The sequence below is a fragment of the Syngnathus acus genome, chromosome 2 (assembly GCF_901709675.1).
Source record: "Syngnathus acus chromosome 2, fSynAcu1.2, whole genome shotgun sequence".
In the NCBI taxonomy this organism is placed as follows: Eukaryota; Metazoa; Chordata; class Actinopteri; order Syngnathiformes; family Syngnathidae; genus Syngnathus; species Syngnathus acus.
The window spans coordinates 14386995-14407831 of record NC_051088.1 but is presented as its reverse complement, the minus strand read 5'-3'; the positions used below and the strand labels follow the sequence as shown (position 1 = coordinate 14407831).

The 20837-nt window shown below is 43.1% G+C and overlaps 1 protein-coding gene across 1 annotated transcript; it reads left to right on the top strand.

Annotated features, from left to right (window-relative positions):
• The first annotated feature begins 454 nt into the window (after positions 1 to 454).
• Positions 455 to 20175, top strand: LOC119118627. The gene is made up of 29 exons (XM_037245594.1): positions 455 to 979; positions 2842 to 3132; positions 6254 to 6385; positions 6472 to 6808; positions 7559 to 7691; positions 9028 to 9162; positions 9264 to 9367; positions 10765 to 10889; positions 10963 to 11075; positions 11518 to 11658; positions 12016 to 12118; positions 12208 to 12308; positions 12633 to 12803; positions 13214 to 13336; positions 14660 to 14836; positions 15252 to 15343; positions 15536 to 15708; positions 16204 to 16485; positions 16750 to 16881; positions 16968 to 17256; positions 17349 to 17481; positions 17584 to 17718; positions 17818 to 17921; positions 18041 to 18165; positions 18247 to 18359; positions 18679 to 18807; positions 19302 to 19568; positions 19640 to 19810; positions 19941 to 20175. Exons 1-29 carry the CDS (start codon positions 949 to 951, stop codon positions 20058 to 20060), a joined length of 4482 nt encoding a protein of 1493 aa, XP_037101489.1. The 5' UTR covers positions 455 to 948; the 3' UTR covers positions 20061 to 20175.
• Positions 20176 to 20837: the final 662 nt, after the last annotated feature.

Here is a 20837-nt window from a genome sequence, read left to right as displayed (position 1 = left end):
ATTAAACCCCGCAGCGACTGTAATGGATGGTTGGTCAGCAGGACGTCGGTTCGCAATATTAAACCCGCCACCAAATTAAGGCAGCATTCCATCAATCTTAGATTTATGCAAGTCTCGGCAACGAGTCCTCAATGAAATGTCATGTTATTTGAGTGTGATGCGGTAAAAGTAAAATGTCTAGCTGGAGGTGGGCAGCGCGGTTTTGCACCTGCAGCTTGATGCGTCGCAACATGGCAGCCGCCATGAAGATGCCATTTGAAAGCCTGCTTAATATGCGTGCACTTGCAGTGACGTATGCGGTGCTATCAAGCCATCCATCCACGGGACTGTCATTGTACCGTGGCGGTTCTGATGATGATGATGATGATGATGATGCAGTGTACGTGCACGCTCTCATCAGCCAATCACGTCTCAGCAGTGCGGGAGGGGGTGGAAGGGTGACGACAATGTCTGGAACGTCACTTGTTCTCTCATTCTGCACCGCGGCATCACCAGAAGGTCCACCACGGACTCCTGAATCGTCTTTTGGAACAACTCGTTGGAAAAGATTTTCTTCCTTTTAAAACGCACCCTTTCACTCGAAAGCGCCGGCTTTTTTTCGTCTAACTGTCCTCCATGAGATTCTTCAGGCTTACCTTCAAGTGCTTCGTCGACTGCTTCTGAGTCTCCTGCGTCCCGCGGCGCTTGCTGACATTTTTTTAAAAAATCATCTCTTGGCTGTGCTGAAGCGTTCAAACGTGTGAAAAAAAACCTGACTTCTTAATATTCTTAATTGTATTTTTTTATATTTCAAAGGTGAAATAAACTGATCAAATCAAAGAGGTTGCTAAACATATCTGCCTCTCTTGGCACGTTTACCCTCCCTGGTCTAAAAACCAGCAGCCAGCTCTCGTCCCCCCCTCCCCAATTTAAATTCCATATCCATTTTTTCTGGAACAGTTCAACAATATGTCAGCAGAATTGGAAGAAAGTAATCGAGGTGAGTATGTTGCATCATTGTTATCATATATTCTAGGATCGAGTGACAGCTTTAACATTGTGCAAAGTGCATCCTCAGCACCAGCATTTGATGTTCACGACAGCGCTCAACATTTATCGGCACAACCCGAAATTTTAGATCAGTTCAAAGGAAATCTCAAATACTACAGCCTCCTGGAATTTGGTGACTTTGACACGTAGTCCAGATCCAAACCTTTTCAAACTTTGTCACTCAAACCTATTCCAATTTGATTGGGTTATGGCTGTGAAATGAAAACTTCTCGGTTCAAACCTGGGTTCAGGCCTACACGTCAGGTTGAATGAAGACTGTCAATTGTCCATAAGTAATGCATGTGCCCTGATTGACCGCTCAGCTAAAAAAAGCTTCAACTCACCCGTGACCCTGAATAGGATAAGGTTGAAAATGAATGGAATGAGCTCCAAACAAAATTTCCATTTAGCATGATTGCCATCTTAATCGAAGTATAAATTCGATTGTATCACTCTCACAGATTTGCTCATCTGTTTATTCCTTTCAAGGCAGTCGAAGCCACAGCCATTCCTTTACCTTGCCTATTTGATTGCTCTTCTGATCACACACACCCCAAACTGCTCTGATCTGGATTGAGCTGCCTCACAAGAGTCGGCTGCTCTAATACTCGTGCAATTGTACGCCTTAGCTTTTGTTTCTTGTAAACACTCCCATGTGATGCATCCAAAATACCGAAAAAGCGAGCTCGGTTACGACGCGCAGAGAAGCCCGAGGTGCTGACATAGAGTGTGGTCAGTTTCTCGGTGCTGCAGCACACCAATCATCCTGACTGAGACGCAGACAGGCACAATGAATGTCGGGGGAGGGTTCACTTAGTGATGTCAACACAACTGCAATATGAGCAGAAACAACAATTCGTCGGGTCTGGCATGATGAAGATAGGATGCTGAGCATTTCTTGAAGCCTGAAGGCATGTTATAAGTAATCGTCGAATAGCGCACAATCTCTCTCTCCTTCCGTCGGCTTGCAGTGGTTATAAAAAAGAAAGTCTACATACCCTTGTTCAAATACCATGAATTAAAAAAAATAGAGCCTGTACAACTCAATGGAAAAAAGCCTTTTTTAGAAGGGAAGTAAAAAGAAGAGATAATGTGGTTGCATATCAGGTGTTCTGGTAAGCCTTTCCTATTTTTGTTTCGGGCAGAAGCTTGGGCGTTTTGTGCTGTCACTGACTAATATATGGAACAGTTCATAATTCTCTCCACCATGTGTATGATCCCGCTTAAAGTGGAAGAAACTGCCCGAAAGCAGGCACTCTAAATGGTGACAGTCACTGGCGGAGCTAGATAGAGGCTGCGGGGGTGCTGTAACCCCCCCCATTATACTTGGACCCCCCCAGTTGCCAGGCCAAATAATTAATTTCTTTCCACATATCCCAGGGAACATATGATGTATGTCTATCAACGTTTTCTAAAGAAATTAGGGGGCTTGTATTTGTTTTGCGGAATCCCTGAGATGTCCTTGGCAACTCCATGACCCCCCCCCCCCCCATGCCCCCCTCAAGGGAAAAATTCCTAGCTCTGCCAGTGGTGACAGGTGCGTGCAGACTCCCATTAATTTGAGTTTTGGAATGTGATTAATATTGAACACCGTCAAATCCTTAGTTATATAACGCTGCGAACACTTTGCGACCACATTATTTTAGTTTTGAAAAGTAGGTATAGGTGTAAAGAGTTTGGACATTTTTTCTTATGGTCTAAAAAAAACGGACGTTTTTTTAAGGTGTGTAGACTTTGCATCACTATATATGGTTCATGTGACTCAGGACGAAGACTATTAAGTTCACAATCTTCCCGTCTTTTCCCTTCCAGGTGAAATCAGCCTCCCTCAGTTGGAGGCTGGGGAGATATCCGAAGGTGAGGGTGGGGGATCAGCTCACCCCCTGGTGTCTGTGCCCGGAGCCGGCCCAGGCCGCGCCGACGGTGGAGGAACTGGTCCTCCACAGATCCAGGATGGAACTGTTGCTGCGGCTGATGTGGTTCCAGCGGTGGAAAGAGAAACCTGGACCAGACAGATGGACTTCATCATGTCCTGCGTGGGTTTTGCTGTCGGCTTGGGCAACGTGTGGCGCTTCCCTTACCTATGCTACAAGAACGGAGGAGGTGAGTTTCCGCTAGCCCTTATGTACTTTGTCATATGATGTGTACAAAAACATGACATGGGTGCATTGGCAAACAGGGGCAAAGTTGGGGCTTTTTTGTCATGAATCATTTACAGTATTAAACAAGAAATCAAAGTTTAAAAGAATGAAAGTGTTTAAAATGGACCTTCCATGCTTGATTATGAAGCAGAAGATCCAGCCATACGTTTTCTATAGCCAATAGCACGTACAGCTGAAATAAAAAGTCTACATACCCCTAATAAATAATTTCCCCCAAAAAATTCCATTATTAATGTGACCTGTACAATTGAATCAATTTCTTTATCTATTTGATAAGAGAAATACAAATTAATAACTGAGATAATGTGGTTGCACTAAATTGCACATGCCCAATTATAACTGGGATGTCAGTCACTATTTTAAGAACCTTTGCTTGACCCCAAATAAAGTTCAGATGTTGAAGTAGGCTTTTCCTGACATTTTGTTTGCATTCTTGTAGAAGCCTTAAGGTTTTGGGGTGTGTAGACTTTTTATATCTGCTGTACAAACAGATCTTGTTTTTATCACCTATGGAGAAAAGATGTAAACTGATCATGTAAGGTCATCGAAGTGAATGGATAACAATGATAATTTGAGGTATTTGTAATAATTTCAACAAGTGCCCTTTAAAGGAAAAGTCAACGTCAGTGCATGACATATTAGGCCATGAAAACCGAGCTCAAGTTTGTTATGATCCCATGATGACATGCCGTTGTAATATGTTAATGTTTGGCCGGTCTGTCAATGCCTGTTGTTGGCAGAAAGGTCCCATATCCCGCAAACAGGTCAAGGTCATGCCATATTGTCATGTTGTCACAGGGACAGGTTTTATTAATGAGCCTATTTACAACCTGATGAGATAATGACGTTGTCAGTTGTAAAATGTTGTCACCTGACAGCTATAAATGGAAGCAAAATTAGACCAACAAATTATTGTTGCCTAGTTGTGAGCACGTAGATCCTCCCCCCCCCCTCCGCCTCTTCTTCCACCATTCACTTTATTATAGTTGCTTAATAGATGTACACCATGTCCTGCGGTCACATGGCGTACGCCTCTCTCTGCGTCCTTTCCATTTTCATCCATAGTAACCTTCTCAGACTTTGCCCTTCTCTTACCCCCGCCCCGCCCACTTGTCCATATTTTTACGATGTGTTTTGTTGAAATTAAGGCCAATGGGTGGTTGGATGTATCTTAGTCCAGCCTTCCCTCCCTCTCGTTTGAGTGTGTCTTGTGACCCACAGTACTGATACCCACCTTCTGGTATCGGATAACAATGGCCTGTTTGACACAATCCACCCCCTGTGCTCCTGCCCGACACTGTTGCAGCTTTATGAAGGTGCTCTCTCTCTTTCTCTCTCTCTCGCTCTCTCTCTCGCTCTCTCGCTCTCTCTCTCTCTCTCTCTCTCTGTCTGCCTGCCTGCCTGATAAGGTGGCATAGAGACACACAATAACAATAACCTGCCCTGTGCGATTTCTCCCTCCCTTTGCCTTTACAAGTCAACATTTTGTGTCCTTGACCAGCCTAGAGTAGACAGCAGTAGTTTCTGATAAGAGCTGAGTCCAACTCCCACTCTGTTTGGAATAAATGCCCATATTTATTTATCGTGACGCTGCTGCTGCTGCTCGGCCCGTCGTGTTTGGTCCAGTTATGATTAAATGAGGATTTACTTAAGCCTATTTGGGATGCAGTTGCCCATAAGTTCAGCTAGTAGGTTAGCTTGGGGTATTGCTGCAAAAAGCCTTTTTCCCCTCCACTCATTCCATTCACGCCTCCCATCTCATCTCGTGCTCTCTTCTGTGTCTCTGTCTCTCCCGCCCCTGTCTCTTCTGTTTGAGTCACGCTCACCAATGTTGCCTTATAAGGCGGCAGCCCTCTGCTCCCGCAGAATGACATGTGAGTGAGACATAAATCGCCAATCGATAACCCCGCTTCGGTGCCCATCGTTCACTACCGATTGATGTGTTTGTTTTTTGCCAATCCTCCCACCCGCAAATCCCAGCTGTAGCATCGTCCCACTTTTTTTTTTCCAGCCTCACTTCTCTGTGCTCCATCCATCTTTCCCTCCTTTGCTGTAAGCCAGCCCGTGCACTGCGTCACAGGCGGTCGGTCACATGACCACCTCATTTTCTCTGTAGTGGCATCATGTAGTTGCAATTGTTTTCATTTTGAATCTGAATCACCTCATGGCCTTCGTTTTTGTTCCGTTATCCTTCATATTCATAGAATGCTTTCTACATAACGCCTGTGAAAAGTAGCTCGCTCCGGGCAAAATCCATCCAATCAAATTAAAACAAGTCCCCGCTTTCTCTATCAGGACTAATTTACTTATCCATCATCTGTTTGCCGTCTCAAAGACCAAACTTTTTTTTTTCTCTTTCCTACATTTGCATTTCACCACTTCCAAGCTTTAAATTTTGCTCTATTAATCTGTGCACCTTATGTAACGTTTTGGGAGTCCATAAGAATTAAATATTGCTTTATTAGCTCATCAGTATTTGCTTTCCCTTGTGCTGACAGCATTGAACACTTAAAGCGGATGACTGATTTTATTTTTTAAATAACACGTACCATTGTTTGGTCTCATTCAAACTATCTCAATTCTGGCGGTAACAGGCGAGAAATGTTGATTAACATAACAATTAACCAATCTGTGGCATTCAAATAAATACCTGTATCTGATTTTGTAAGAAATGTGATTTATACTTGAAATGTGATTAATATATCTCTCATACAGGAATGACATTACAATACGAGGACTCTTAAGCTCAATTAGTAAATTGTATTTCTGACAGGGATACTGTTCGTTTGTAGCGTAAGCCCACCTTTCACTGCTTTTCACTAGACGCAGTATAACGTTTGAGTGATTTTTAATTACCTGGTCTAATATATCAGCCGATACTAGGGCTTTCAAAATGATCATAATCGGCGGGAATTTCACCGATTAAACTCTTTCTCTTGAATCCGTAAATGGTGTTCAGTAGGTTTGGGCAGGAAGTCAAGTACATGAGATGAATGTTATTCTGTCCGACCTTGTCCGGGTCCTAGATTCAACGTGACAAGCTGTGTTGTTTTCTGTTGCAGGTGTGTTCCTCATCCCCTACTTGCTGATCGTGTTCATCGGGGGCATCCCTGTCTTCTTCCTAGAAATCTCTTTAGGGCAGTTCATGAAACAGGGAGGGGTCTCCGCCTGGAACATAGCGCCTCTTTTCAAAGGTTACCGCTCAGTGTCAGACAGGAAGAGAACGCAGTTGACGTCACTTCATTCATTCATGTCCCGATCTGCATCTTCTCCCGACCAGGTTTGGGCTTGGCCTCGATGGTGATTGTGTTCTTCTGCAACACTTACTACATCATGATTCTGGTGTGGGGTCTCTACTTTCTCTTCCACTCTTTCACCAACCCACTTCCGTGGGCCACCTGCGGACACACTTGGAACACCCCCAACTGTACAGAGGACTTCCGGCGCACCTGCCACAACCGCAGTGTGGCCCAGTTGTCTCAGCTATCATCTGCTGCGCAAGCCGTCAAGCCTCTCGCCTCTGTGCTTCCACTGGACGTGTCCGCGACCCTTTCACTCCTTAACAACAGCTGCATGGAGATGGAAGGCATGCGCTCCCCTGTCATTGAGTTCTGGGAGTATGTCTATTTTATCTTCCCATTGTAGTAATATATTACATTATATTGGATACACATGTTGCCAGATGCCTTATTTCTTGGATTGGTCTTTGCCAAAACGGGTATGCTTTTCAACTTTATTGCAATCCTTTTATTCTACAATGCACAAAGCAAGGCTCATAAACGTTTACGTGGAAAATCTTAAGAGCACTGATATGTATAAAATGTTTCTAAAAAAAAATAACAACGATGTAAATTGAACGCAACAATAATCTTATTGACTTATCAGCAGGGTGGACATTGTAGGCTAATGTTAACATTTATTAGTGTACCTAATTCAATGAGCAACATAATTCAGTCAGCGATCTGGCTGTTTAAAAATCTGGTTTTAAAAAAATGAATTTTGAATTTGTGGAAGGTTTTTACATCAATTGATATTTTGCTATGACAGAGTGGACATGTTGAGCTTGATAGCGTCTAACTGCACACATAACATGATGAAAATGATAAAACAAAGATACATTCTTCAAATACCCAATGGAAGTCGAAACTCCATTGAAGACGAAACGCTGCTCGTAAAGTCACATCGGAGGTTTCTTTGACCCCACAATGACAGGGTGGACACAATTTCAATTACATGTTGAAATCACCTATTGACCCACGTGTCTTAAAAATTTGTCCATAGAGTACTTAGTGTGTCGTTCTAGCTTTAGCCTTCACGACTGATCTGAATTTGCTCAGATGTGATGACGCTTGTGTTGTCATTCACAGACGCAACGTTCTTCGCCTGTCCAGTGGCATTGATGAACCTGGCGACATCAGCTACCAGATGGTGCTGTGTCTCCTCGTCACCTGGGTCATTGTTTACTTCTGCATGTGGAAGGGAGTCAAATCTACAGGCAAGGTAGGTTTCCTCTTGATTTACAAACCACTAATTACAAGCATAGATTAATTATCATGTGTTTAGAGCCAGTCTCTTTCCATTACCAAAGTTATAGGCTATGATTGTGTGGTTACCTGAAAGCCCCCCCAAAAAATGCTGGCATTTTGCCCTTTGACCCCCAATCAGATTTGGTGTCGTGAGAGGATCAGTGTCGAGACTGAAACCCGTAAGAGCTCGCATTCTTCTACTTGTTATGCGGTTGCTTTTTAATCATCTAAATGTGCGCTTCAACTATACTTCAGTCCGACATTAAATGTATAGTAATCCCCCCTCCATCATGCGGGTTACGATACGGACCACCCCAGTAATAAATGACACCTGCAATATGGAGATACTCGATTCAAATATGCACATTTGATTGCATTGACAGCACTTTTACTTGAACACACATGATCTATTGCGAATGAGAGGAAGAGTAACGGATAACACTCAAATACAAACAATTTTTTTTTTTTAAAAACGCGAGATGAATCCACAATGAACTGGGACCGCAAAGCGTGACCCGCGACTTAGTGGGGGGGGATTGCTGTATAAATATACTGATCCTTTATGGTGCGCTATAATGAACAATTTTCAGTGTTGTATTGTAGCTGTTCAATGCAGCGCTATGCTTAGTTGCTTACAGCATATGGAGAGTCTAGTTTGTGTCTCCAGTCGCCACATTTCAAGGCAAGGGGCAAAGAATAAGAATGAGAAACAGCTACCCTGCTGTAAGCCGATTAGCAACGTTCCACCATATTTGCAATTTGGAAAGAGGCCATACTCTCCCCCAGATCAAGGCAAAAATGAGCTTTCTCAGTACTTGACTTTTCCCATACTGACGTAGTCTAGACTGTCACTGGGTAGCAGGGGCAGCATTTTTCGACGTTTGAAAAGGTCTGCCAAAAACCCCTGCTCTTGCAGGTGGTTTACAAATTGTCTGGCTTTCCATTTTACAGGCTACCTTTTCTTCAAAGTAACTTGACAGGGCCCATTACACATCTACACCGAGGACCTAATGGGCTTAAGACTTGAGTATTTACAAAGCAGGTAATCGCTTAATCAAAGTGATAAAAACATACTTTGGTGCAGTTACTTTTGACCATAACAAACAGACCACATTGATAAGCACTAGCCTGTTTCTAGTCAATGCATTTTTTAATGCACTTCATTTAATGTAACAAGTTTGAATGTTTACTGTTAATTTTCACTATGTGAGTACTTCTGACATAGTATGTATTTCAGTTCAACTTCACCTACCTACCCAAATCCAACACATATCTCCTGTTCATCTTCTGTATTTTACTTCTTCCTCTAGATTGTGTACTTCACAGCACTGTTCCCGTACGTGATTCTGGTTGTTCTTTTGGCCCATGGTGTCACACTACCTGGAGCATTAGATGGGATTATATACTACCTGAAACCAGATTGGTCCAAACTAGGAGAAGCACAGGTAGACTTGTATTTCTATGAACATCTGCTTATCTGTATTGGTCTGCTTAATGGCTGAATTTTACATCCATTCAAAAAATATTCTTTCCACCTTTGTGGTAGGTGTGGATTGATGCTGGCACCCAGATTTTCTTCTCCTATGCCATCGGACTGGGTGCCCTGACGGCACTGGGCAGCTACAACCGCTTCAACAACAACTGTTACCAGTAAGTAACACTGTGTGAAAACAGACCCCCACCGGAACCCGCCCTGAAAATAACTCAACATATCGCAAACATCAGCGATACTTGCTTTCTGTGACCTTTGACCTGAGTATGACATATATAAATACTGTATCTATACACATTTATATCACGAGGCACTAAACTTGCTGCCCAACCAAAACTCCCTGCATGTTCTACAAATTAAAGTGACAGAAACATAAGCTTGTTAGCACTAGGCTAACTTTGGCCTGAAGCTAGCCAGCAGCGCATTAGCGCCACGAAATTTTAATCTTAACATTGAGGCTATCACAAGCTGATGGTCGAGTGACTTCGTTGTAACTTAGCTTTGAACAACATTGGTTAGCAGTCCGTGAGTGTGCATTTTGAATGTGTGTAGTAAGCAGACCACAGTAGCTCCAATCTGGTGAATGGCCGGCCCTCTGGCATCTTCTCAGCTTTGACCTTAATTGGTAGCTGAAAGATCAGTTCAGCTCTTGAGGTATTAGCTTAGCTCTGCTTCTCAAACAGTCTTAGATTCGCTCAGGAAAAAGTCTAGTGTAAATTTAGCTGTTGTAAATCCGTGTCTGGGTTTAGTGCTGCTACAGTGAAATATTGTGAATGTGTCATGTGCAAAGATTCTCAGGCTCTCAAATTGAAACAGTAGGTTGAGAGTTTAATGACTAATTGACCGTTAGCAAGCATAGTGTGTGTGGTGCAACACGTTTACGTGGCTGTTAAGTGCTGTCTTAATTGTTTATTTAACGGTAAGTGTGGTTAGAGAGGACCTTTAATTGGCGTTGTGGAGATATGCACTGCTTTGTTAACCCCGTCGCTCCGATGCTCAATTGTTTCGATCACGCACGTGCATTAGGATTCCCCCGAGTGTTCTCAGATATGCTCGGACATGCTTCTGATGGATGAGTGAGGCTCGTAGCTGCTGCAATTTATTAATGACCAACATCAATTAATATCATTCTTTTCCCGTGAGAGATGATTTGTCTTGACTCATTGCTTGTACATTAAGAAATTCAGTTCAGAGTGATAACTTCCAAATAGGGAGAGTATCTGATTTCATAGTTTCCATATTTGTACAAGCATGATTCATCCTGTGAGGGGATATGTTTAGATCAACCAAGTAGCCATGAGATCTTTCACCCTATCTCCCCTCAGACCTTGAGCCAAACTGGCTGTTGCCATATTTGCTGTGGATCACAATGAGGACAACAGCAGCTTGTCGAGATATATTTATCTGCTCTTTATCCCCCGTTTATCATCCCAGCCCAGCTTTTCTCTTGCCAATATTCCTTGTGTCCTGCTTGTCCTGTTTCAACATATTAGGAAGCCACTTGTAATCCTATGTTTTGTGTTTGTCTGCTGTGTTTTTATGAACTCTTTTCCAGGGATGCGTTTGTGCTGGCACTCATTAACAGCGGAACCAGCTTCTTTGCAGGCTTTGTTGTCTTCTCCGTGTTGGGTTTCATGGCTGCAGAGCAAGGTGTGGACATCAGTAAGGTAGCTGAGAGCGGTAAGTCGACCAAAGATGCTGAAAAAGACTACGCCAAAATGCCTTTTACACCGAATTGCTTGTTTATGTGTAGGGCCTGGCCTGGCGTTTATTGCCTACCCCAAGGCTGTGACTTTGATGCCCATGGCACCACTGTGGGCAGCACTCTTCTTTTTCATGTTACTTGTACTTGGCTTGGACAGTCAGGTAAGATAGTCTATCATAAAAAAAGACCTCTTCCATTCTTATTTTTGTGCTCCACTTGTTAATTTCAGCTTTGCATTTCTGTGCAGTGTGTTAGTTATGTGCCTGTCTGTGCCTACATCAATTGTCATTTGTCATTCCACTGTCCATTCATGCTCTCGTTGGCTATTCTTTGCCTACTTTCTTGTCTGTGAAGAATGGCTCATGTGACACGAGCTACTACAGCTGTTACCCATTCAAGTTATTTTGGAGGTTGTCCCTCATGATAAGTTGAAACGCTCTTGCAAAGATGATACCTCAAGATCTGTAGATAATAATACCCGTGCAAATGAGTTTTGGACTTGAGTTGAAACAGTACAATGACCAAGCCATAAGTTCAGTCTGACTTGTGTTTCAATGTGACTCTCATCTACTTCCCTGCTGTCATTTGACATTATTTTTCAAGTTTGTCGGAGTAGAGGGTCTAATAACCGGAGTCATGGACATGCTTCCACCCAAGTCGGCCCTTGCCTCCTTGCGGCGAGAGGTGGTGGCAGCCATCTGCTGCTTCATCTGCTTCGTCATTGATATGTCCATGGTCACAGAGGTACAACCTTCTTAACCAGTTAGGACAATTGTACTCAATGGGACAAAAGGCTGGGCGGGCTTATCAGTACCAAAGTCCAGTTTGGTTCCTGTTGGCAAGATTACTGATTTATACTTAGCAACCAAAGTACAGATAGGTGTCATATAAAAACTGACATGGGTAATTTTTACCCACAAATATGAAGCCATTTGTTCTCAAAGATGTTTTGAGGATGTTTTTTTTCCGACACAGATCAATGAGCGCATTAAACCATTTCGAGCATGACTAAGCAGCCGGAATGCTCAAATTAGGTCGCGTATAAAATATTAACTGGAAAATTTTAATGTTTACTATGCTCGTGTTGTTTGTTCCTGCCAGGGAGGGATGTATGTCTTCCAGTTGTTTGACTACTACTCAGCCAGTGGCATCACTCTGCTGTGGCAGGCTTTCTGGGAATGTGTGGTGATCGCGTGGGTCTATGGTAAGATACGAACGCTCTGTTGACAGCGTGTCTTGATTAAATATCAAGGCCGGTAGAGTTTCACAATGTTTTTTGGAACCTCTTGTCAGGAGCAGACCGTTTCATGGATGACGTGGCCCGTATGATCGGCTATCAGCCCCTTCCCTACATGAAGTGGTGCTGGTCTTACATTACACCCCTTGTCTGTGTGGTAAGTGATCATTTTATAGTGTTTTCTGTGGCGGAGCTAGAGGGGGGGGGGGGGTCTCGGAGGCACTGGCCCCCACTGGAATATGCCTGGTGCCGATTATTGACTTTTGGGTATTTTCCATTTTATTTCAAATTTCTTTTTCACATTTCCACCAATCTCCGAAAAAGAAGATGAACTGAATCTTCATCAGCATTTTCTGAAGAATTTTTGGGGTTTGTATTTTTTTTTCTTGCTGTCCACTCTAGGAAAATATCCTAGCTCCGCCAGTGATTGTCATATTTGGTGTGCCCACTGGTAGCTGGTGACATTGAAATGTGCTTCCAGGGAGTGTTCCTGTTCCATGTGGTTAACTACAAGCCCCTAACCTACAACACTGTGTACACATACCCATGGTGGGGTGAAATGCTTGGCTGGGCTTTGGCCCTTTCCTCCATGCTTTGTATCCCACTCACTGTTGTCTACAAGCTGCTGCGCAGCAAAGGATCACTGCGGGAGGTCAGTACGTTTGACTGCCTGTTGGGAAAGGTTTTCTTGTGTTTTTCCTCCTTGTAATTGTTCAAAATCAGGAAGAATGCGTCACCATAGATACTGCTGTTTGTTAAAAGTCATTTGGATTACGCTTCAGACAGCAATGTCGTGTGTGATACAAAGTTGCTTGTCTCAGTGCTGGAGTGCAACGATTCCAAATGAATGTCTTCATCAAACACTTCATGGAATTGACAAATCAAATATTCAGTCAATATTGAGTTTGCCTTGTACCATCCTGGTGGTCCATTTATCTATCAAAGTCTCTTTCTAGGCCACCTGACAGACAAGCCTCACTGGTCTTTCAAAATCGGTTAATTGTGATGTCCGTTCAAACCTGGCCTTGGAAAACCGAATCAATTTCATTTTTCCTCATGCAGCGCTGGCAGCACCTGACCACCCCTATTTGGGGCAAACATCACCTGGAGTACCTCGCCCCAGAGAGCGAGGCCAAACTGCTGCCCCCTGCAGGATCTAAGAATGACCATCTCTTCGAAAGTGCCGTATGAGTCAAAAACCCCGAGAGCTCAAAGTCACCGTCATCCTTTGTACATAAGTTCCCATGAATTAGTTCCCCTAATATGAATAAAACTTGAGTGGTAGGAGCTGGAAAATTGTTAGAATATCTAGGCCCCACATGGACCTACTATTAGATTGGAAAATAAGTGATACACACACCTCCAGTTATAACATGTCTTTTCCACTCTTCCCTGCTCCTTGACTCTTCCTCTGCTCACCAGCGCTCTCTTTCTCTGCTTCTTGTGCTGTTTTGTCTCGCGTGTGTCCCTTGTGCTTGCACTTAAGCGCTCTCTGTCAGGGTTCCAGCAACTTCATCCAGTTCGATAGGGTCGAATCGCCATGTGAATATGAAATGAAAATACTTGTGAAACCTCACATCTGCTGCTAAAATGCAACAATTGGAGATGTGTGTGTGTGTGCGTGCGTGCGTGTGAGAGCTCCATGTTGCTTTCCACAATCTCTATTACGTCATACTGTGCAAAAAAAAAAAAAAAAAAAGGAAAAGAACGACAATCCATCTTCAGATCCAAATGTGCTATGAACTTATGTATCCAGTGTTTGTGTCTGTGATTTAGTGTTATCAATATTAGGACTTTATCATTATCAGTATTTCTCCCCAATGAAAGTTAGACTAGGGTAAGAAAGATCACACAAAAGTTGACAGTATGGACAGCTATGAGACTCAATAAAAGACCCAAAATTGAATGTAGTTTTCTATTTTTTAGTCATTTTTTCTTTTCTAAAGTACATACATATGCTTTATAAATCCGCTAAACATTTTAAAGTCACCTAAAACGGCAGTGAGATATCAAGACAATGAGTGACAAATCCCTGCATGAGTTTTGACTTTACATTAGTTGAAATCAATAAATGCTCAGCTCATAAAAATAGAAATAAAAGGCCAACGTGACGCTGGGTCCTTGAAATAGAAGAGTCGCGTGAACACTGACTATAAATATACTCACGCACAATTATGAATGCGATTCCAGCCTATGAACCTGTGAAGTCTCACATAAGGGAGCCACCCAGATCGAATAGCCCTAAATTTATTATGAACAAATATTTGCAATTGATTAGTTGTTGGCAGGGAGCAGGCTGCATACAAGACGAAAGACTCTCACGTGCCATTGGCATTTTGGCTTTCCCTTCCGCCTCTCATCCAAGCTATAAATACACTCCTATTAATCCTCCGGTTCGGTACCTTCGCCGACTCGACGCCCCTGTCTAAGAGCCACAAAGTGCAAGCGCCTCATTGATGTACAGGTGGCTTGTCTCATTAGACAATATCATAAAAAGCCTGTTGTCAGAGCAACAGCTCTCTGCGTTTCCATGGCAACAATGTCAAAGTGGCCACTCTGCTAGTAAAAGGGGGGAGGAGGAGACAAAGCGGACCAATTGTGAGCAATGGAACGCCATCAGTGGGAGAGCAGAACATGGACAATTGGGACAACCCGCCCCCTGGTGGTCTAATTGTGGTGTTGCAGGTAACCTGAGCAAACCCACTTGAGCAGACTGAAACGTTTCATGAGGATTGTGGAGCATTGAATCATGATTTGTAACATTTGACCAAAAGGTATGGTTTTCATGAATGATGCACATGGAGTAAACGCACAATTTTTTTTTAGATGTTTATTGGCAAGTGTGGACGCAGTGCGGTGACTGCATCCGCTCACCTTCGCATGTGAAACATTGTAGTCACGAAATCGTTATTTTGTTGAATATTGTTTGGACAAATTCAGTTCAAGCTACTTTCGTATAAACCACCTTGTAAAACAAAAAAAAAGTATTTTCTCAACCCACCTAATTTAACCATTATGACGAATATGATGTTGTTGAGCTGCGTCCATATACGTCCTAAAGTGCTTCTTTGTTGCATTGTGTTTTTTTACTTCACCAAAGCCCCAACGTAGTGGCGACACAAACAGTGACGTCTGGAGTGTCGCACGAGTGAGACTGACTGTTTATATGTCGCCGGTCACCAAAGCCCCAACGTAGTGGCGACACAAACAGTGACGTCTGGAGTGTCGCACGAGTGAGACTGACTGTTTATATGTCGCCGGACACTTGCTCCGTTCGCCGAGACTCCTTCAAGCAAAACTTATCAAACGCTATCCCACTCTCCCTCACTGTGGATCAGCTGTAGCTCAAGGCTATCAATGAGATTCTTCAGGCTAACCTTCAAGTGCTTCGTCGACGGCTTCTGAGTCTCCCCATCCAGCGGGCCGAACATTGGTGGCCTCCTTTTCATCGCTTTTGACCGAGCTCTCGAGTCACATCATCAGATTGTCATCAGAAAACTGTGTTTCAAAAGCAAAGTGGCAGCAATCAGCAAAGAACATCAGCAAGAAGATTAAAGGTAAATGTGGGTTGTTTTAAACACAGTATGATTTGATTTGTACAAGTGCATTTATGACAATTTAGTTAGTTAAAAGTAGTCTTCCAAACAACAGTAAAAGTAAAGGAGTATTTTAAAGGGAAAGGCAAGTCAAAAACTTTCTTGATCATATATGCACCCGACTAATCTACACACAACATTCTTTATATTCAGCGAACTATATCCGAATAAGGTTGCATAGAACATATTGGAACAAAAGTGGAGTGATGAGGCTGGAGAGACTGTGGTCATGTGATTGCCTGGCTTCGCTTGATTGGTCAAATGGAGCAAAACGTAAAATAGAGCAAAATGTGGTACTTTTTTGTTTAAAGTTAAACGCTAGCTTGCAGGAACAATAGAATTGTTATGAAATGTTACTTGCTCTGTTTTATTATAGTTCTCATGCCGATTTGTGGACCAATAAAAGCGAAAATGGGATCTTTTAATAATGTCTGAGTCCTATCTTTTCTCATCCAGGTAAAAATTGCCTCTGGATGGAAGCGGGAGACCTGTCTGAAGGAGAGGCTAGGGGATCCATTCATTCCCTTGTGCCTGTGTCTGGAGTGAGCTCAGTATGCGGTGAGGGTAGAGATGCTGCTACACCCCTGAGCCAGGACAGCGGTGGTTCATCGGAACCAAGTGTTGCAGAGAGAGAAACCTGGACCAGACAGATGGACTTCATCATGTCCTGCGTGGGTTTTGCTGTAGGCTTGGGCAACGTGTGGCGCTTTCCTTACCTTTGCTACAAGAACGGAGGAGGTACAAACTTAAGACAATAATAAATTGCGCAAAAACAAGTGCTATTAATTCCCTCCACCTTGTGTTGAAGCACAAATTCTAGTTGAAGAACAATCCAAACTATGATGCTCGCTCCCAATTCATATTTGTTTTAGAATTATGACCAAAAGGTTCAATTTTGGTTTCATAGAACTCGGTTTCATCTTTATACGTCACAAGAAAATAGCATTTGAAGAGGGGTGTGTAGACTTTTTGTACACTCTGCATATGTGTTTTGTGGTACAGGTGTGTTTCTCATCCCCTACTTGCTAATGGTGTTCATCGGAGGCATCCCTGTTTTCTTCCTGGAAGTTGCTTTGGGCCAGTTCATGAAGCAGGGAGGGGTCTCCGCCTGGAACATAGCGCCTCTTTTCAAAGGTTACCGCTCAGTGTCAGACAGGAAGAGAACGCAGTTGACGTCACTTCATTCATTCATGTCCCGATCTGCATCTTCTCCCGACCAGGTCTGGGCTTGGCGTCTATGGTGATTGTGTTCTTCTGCAATACCTACTACATCATGATTTTGGCGTGGGGCCTCTACTTTCTCTTCCACTCTTTCACCAACCCGCTGCCGTGGGCCACCTGCGGACACACTTGGAACACCGTCCACTGCACAGTCAACTTCAGCCACAATTGCCACAACATCAGCGTGAACTCGTCTGCTGCTCAAGACGTGTCCTCGAACCAGTCCCTACTGAACGACAGCTGCGTGGAGACGGAAGGCATGCGCTCCCCAATCATCGAGTTCTGGGAGTACGTTGTCTCTCATGATAACAGTCTCTTTGCTTTTGCAGAGTCCGTTTGAAAGAGTTGTCACCCTCACGATCTTGTGTTCTTGCTCACAGGAATAAAGTTCTCCGTCTGTCTAGCGGGCTTCATGAGCCAGGGAGCATCAACTATGAGGTGGCGCTGTGCCTCCTTGCCACCTGGGTCATTGTTTACTTCTGCGTATGGAAGGGAGTTAAAAGCACAGGGAAGGTACAGTTGATAAAACTGGGTGACGAGTTGTGCAGCATTTATTTTAATATTATTTATAAAAATCCTCTTTGTTAACCCTCAATATTTATCTTCTTCCTGCAGGTTGTATATTTCACGGCTCTGTTCCCGTACGTGGTTTTGGTTATTCTTTTGGGTCATGGTGCCACCCTACCTGGAGCCTTTGATGGGATTGTATACTACCTGAAACCAGACTGGTCCAAACTAGGAGAAGCACAGGTAGACTCGTATTTCTATGAACATCCGCTTATCTGTATTTGGCTGTTTAATGGCTGAATTTTACATCCATTCAAATTTTTTTTCCCACCTTTGTGGTAGGTGTGGATTGATGCTGGAACCCAGATTTTCTTCTCCTATGCCATCGGACTGGGTGCCCTGACGGCACTGGGCAGCTACAACCGCTTCTATTACAACTGTTACCGGTAAGTTTGAATGGCTCAAGAAACATCGTTAGCATAAAAATAATGGTTTTAGAGATGCAAGGGTCCACCCAACGACAGTGACGTTCCTCATTTGAAATCTGCCCTTTCTCTATTCCCAGGGATGCGTTTCTGCTGGCGCTCATTAACAGCGGAACCAGCTTCTTTGCAGGCTTTGTCGTTTTCACGGTGTTGGGCTTCATGGCTGCAGAGCAAGGTGTGGACATCAGTAAGGTAGCTGAGAGTGGTAAGTTATACGGAATATACTTCTTATTGAATATAGAGTTGAATATTAGTCAAGGCTGCTTTTGTTGAACTGTTTGTGTAGGACCCGGCCTGGCGTTTATAGCCTACCCAAAGGCTGTGACTTTGATGCCTCTGGCTCCATTCTGGGCAGCACTCTTTTTCTTTATGTTACTTGTACTTGGCTTGGACAGTCAGGTGAGATATGGAATCATTCATTTGGGGCGCTTCTCAGTTAATCGGGAACATTGTGGAAGAGTGTGTTTGTCCTAACTGTAAATGTGTGCTGCTAAAGCAGTTACTGTACCACCATGATGTGTTCATGATAAGAGTATTGTCAAAAGTCAAATGTTCAAGATTTAAGGAACCTGTATGAATTCTAACAACTGTATCAAAGACAAAGATTTATCAAGAGAATAAAATTCGGCAGCACAGTTTCTCCATCAATAACTCATTTTCTTTTCATTTTACTCATTTTGCTCTTGCCTATTTCTCACCTCAAACATTTTCATTTCAGTTTGTTGGGGTAGAAGGTTTAATAACCGGACTTATGGACATGCTTCCCTTTGGCACGTTGCGGCGAGAGATGGTAGCCGCCATTTGCTGTTTCATCTGCATCATCATTGACTTGTCCATGATCACAGAGGTACAGTTTTCCCTTAATTGTGTGTGTGTGTGTGTGTAACATATAGATGTGAAGTTCTGTTGTTAACCTTGGTTAAAAAGGAACATCTAATGGTCACAAGTTACCATAGCAGCACTGTGCACATTTTGTAAACGTATATTAAGATGTAGCTAAAGTATACATACTGTAAATATGATTTTAGGACTCTTTTATTATTATAACAACTTTTTATAACATGGTACAATACTGTAAATGTTCAGAAGTTTTTCATTATAACATTATAACAACTTCTTTTATAACAAAGTACAACGCTGCAAAGATGTTTTTAGAACTCTTATTATAACAACTTTTTGTGAAGCCGCGATTAACGAACCGCGAAGTAGCGAGGGATCACTGTACCCCAAATCGTCATACTAATATTTCTCTATGGGTGCAGATGTTGGAATTTCAAGTTGGTTATCAATGCTTGTATTTACTCACAAATGTCAGTGTTCATTCACTGCTGTCTCTACCAGGGAGGGATGTATGTCTTCCAGTTGTTTGACTACTACTCTGCCAGTGGCATCACTCTGCTGTGGCAAGCTTTCTGGGAATGTGTGGTAATTGCGTGGGTCTATGGTAAGACACGAGCTCTCCGTTCAGTCTCTTGTTGTACCCCTGTATCTTATGACCTCTTGTCAGGCGCAGACCGTTTCATGGACGACGTGGCTCGGATGATCGGCTATCATCCCTTTCCGTACATGAAGTGGTGCTGGTCCTACATCACGCCCCTTGTCTGCATGGCAAGTACTAATTTGTATGTTTTCACATTTCATGTCTGCTGGTAGCAACATTCATTGAAGTGTGCTTCTAGGGAGTGTTTGTATTTCATTTGATGAACTATCAGCGCCTAACTTACAACAAGTTGTACATATACCCGTGGTGGGGTGAATTGTTTGGCTGGACATTGGCCCTTTCCTCCATGCTTTGCATCCCACTCACTGTTGTGTACAAACTGCTGCGTGCCAACGGATCATTTCGGGAGGTCAGTTTGTCTGCTTTGTATTTTACGTAACTCAAACCCTTCGAAATATGCCTTGGATCTTTAGTCTTTCTTTTGAACCCTCATTTGAGAGCCGTATAACTGGCCACTCACTATCCATTTGTGTTTGCAGCGATGGAAACGCCTCATAACCCCACGATGGGGCAGACATCACCTGGAGTATCTGACCGCGGAGAACGAAGGCATGCCGCTGCGGAAAGGATCCAACAATGTTCGTATCTCAGAAGCGTAATGCGATACCCAAATACCGATGAAGTAGCAACCAGAGGTGGGCAGAGGTGGCCGCTCCGTCCATCCTTATTCATGATACAATCGTCCCTCCGTCCCTGTCCCCTCTCATCATTTGAAGGGCTTTTATCACTGGTTCATCCCTCCCTCCATCATCGGTCCGAGAAAAAAAAACGTCCTAGTAAAACATGATGAACCCAACTTGATTAAAATGGTGGATTGCAGTAATAGATCACAATATACATCACTCAAAAAAGTCAATTATATTTCTGTCAATACTATCTGATAAATAGGATATAAAGAAATAGTCTGCTTTTGCCACCTCTTGCATGGAGAAACCAACTTTTTTTGTTTTTAACATTCATATTTGGTCCAAACGTACGGCTTACACACGCGAGACAAAGTGGAAACGAAAACGCCTCCTGATATCTTTTGCAAACTCCCACGTTAGTATGCCGAAACGGTCCGTCAGACAATGAGTTTATTAATTTAAACAATGACAGGGACAGGTGAAAACCCACTTCTATCGGTCCTCTTTTTTTATGAACTTTTTCATCCCCTGTGCGGAATGCCCACTTCTGGTCGCATGACATGTCGCTAATATCTTGTAAAGGAAATGTAAGTGTAAATCTCTGAAAGGATGGAATGAGCACTTCATTCACCTCTAAAATCATCATTGCAAATCAAAACAAAAATATTGTGTGACTCAGTGTTATTTGACCCGGAGTCTCTCAACATTTAAATGCAGTTAATATTCAGGTTAAGGTAAAAAATGTGGTTT

What these genes read in the sequence shown, in the direction of transcription:
- LOC119118627 (XM_037245594.1), top strand. Translation starts at nt 949, where the DNA reads ATGTCAGCAGAATTGGAAGAAAGTAATCGAG. An exon ending in ATTGGAAGAAAGTAATCGAG is followed by an intron (nt 980 to 2,841) that starts GTGAGTATGTTG and finishes TTTCCCTTCCAG; the next exon opens with GTGAAATCAGCCTCCCTCAG. An exon ending in CCTGTCATTGAGTTCTGGGA is followed by an intron (nt 6,809 to 7,558) that starts GTATGTCTATTT and finishes TGTCATTCACAG; the next exon opens with ACGCAACGTTCTTCGCCTGT.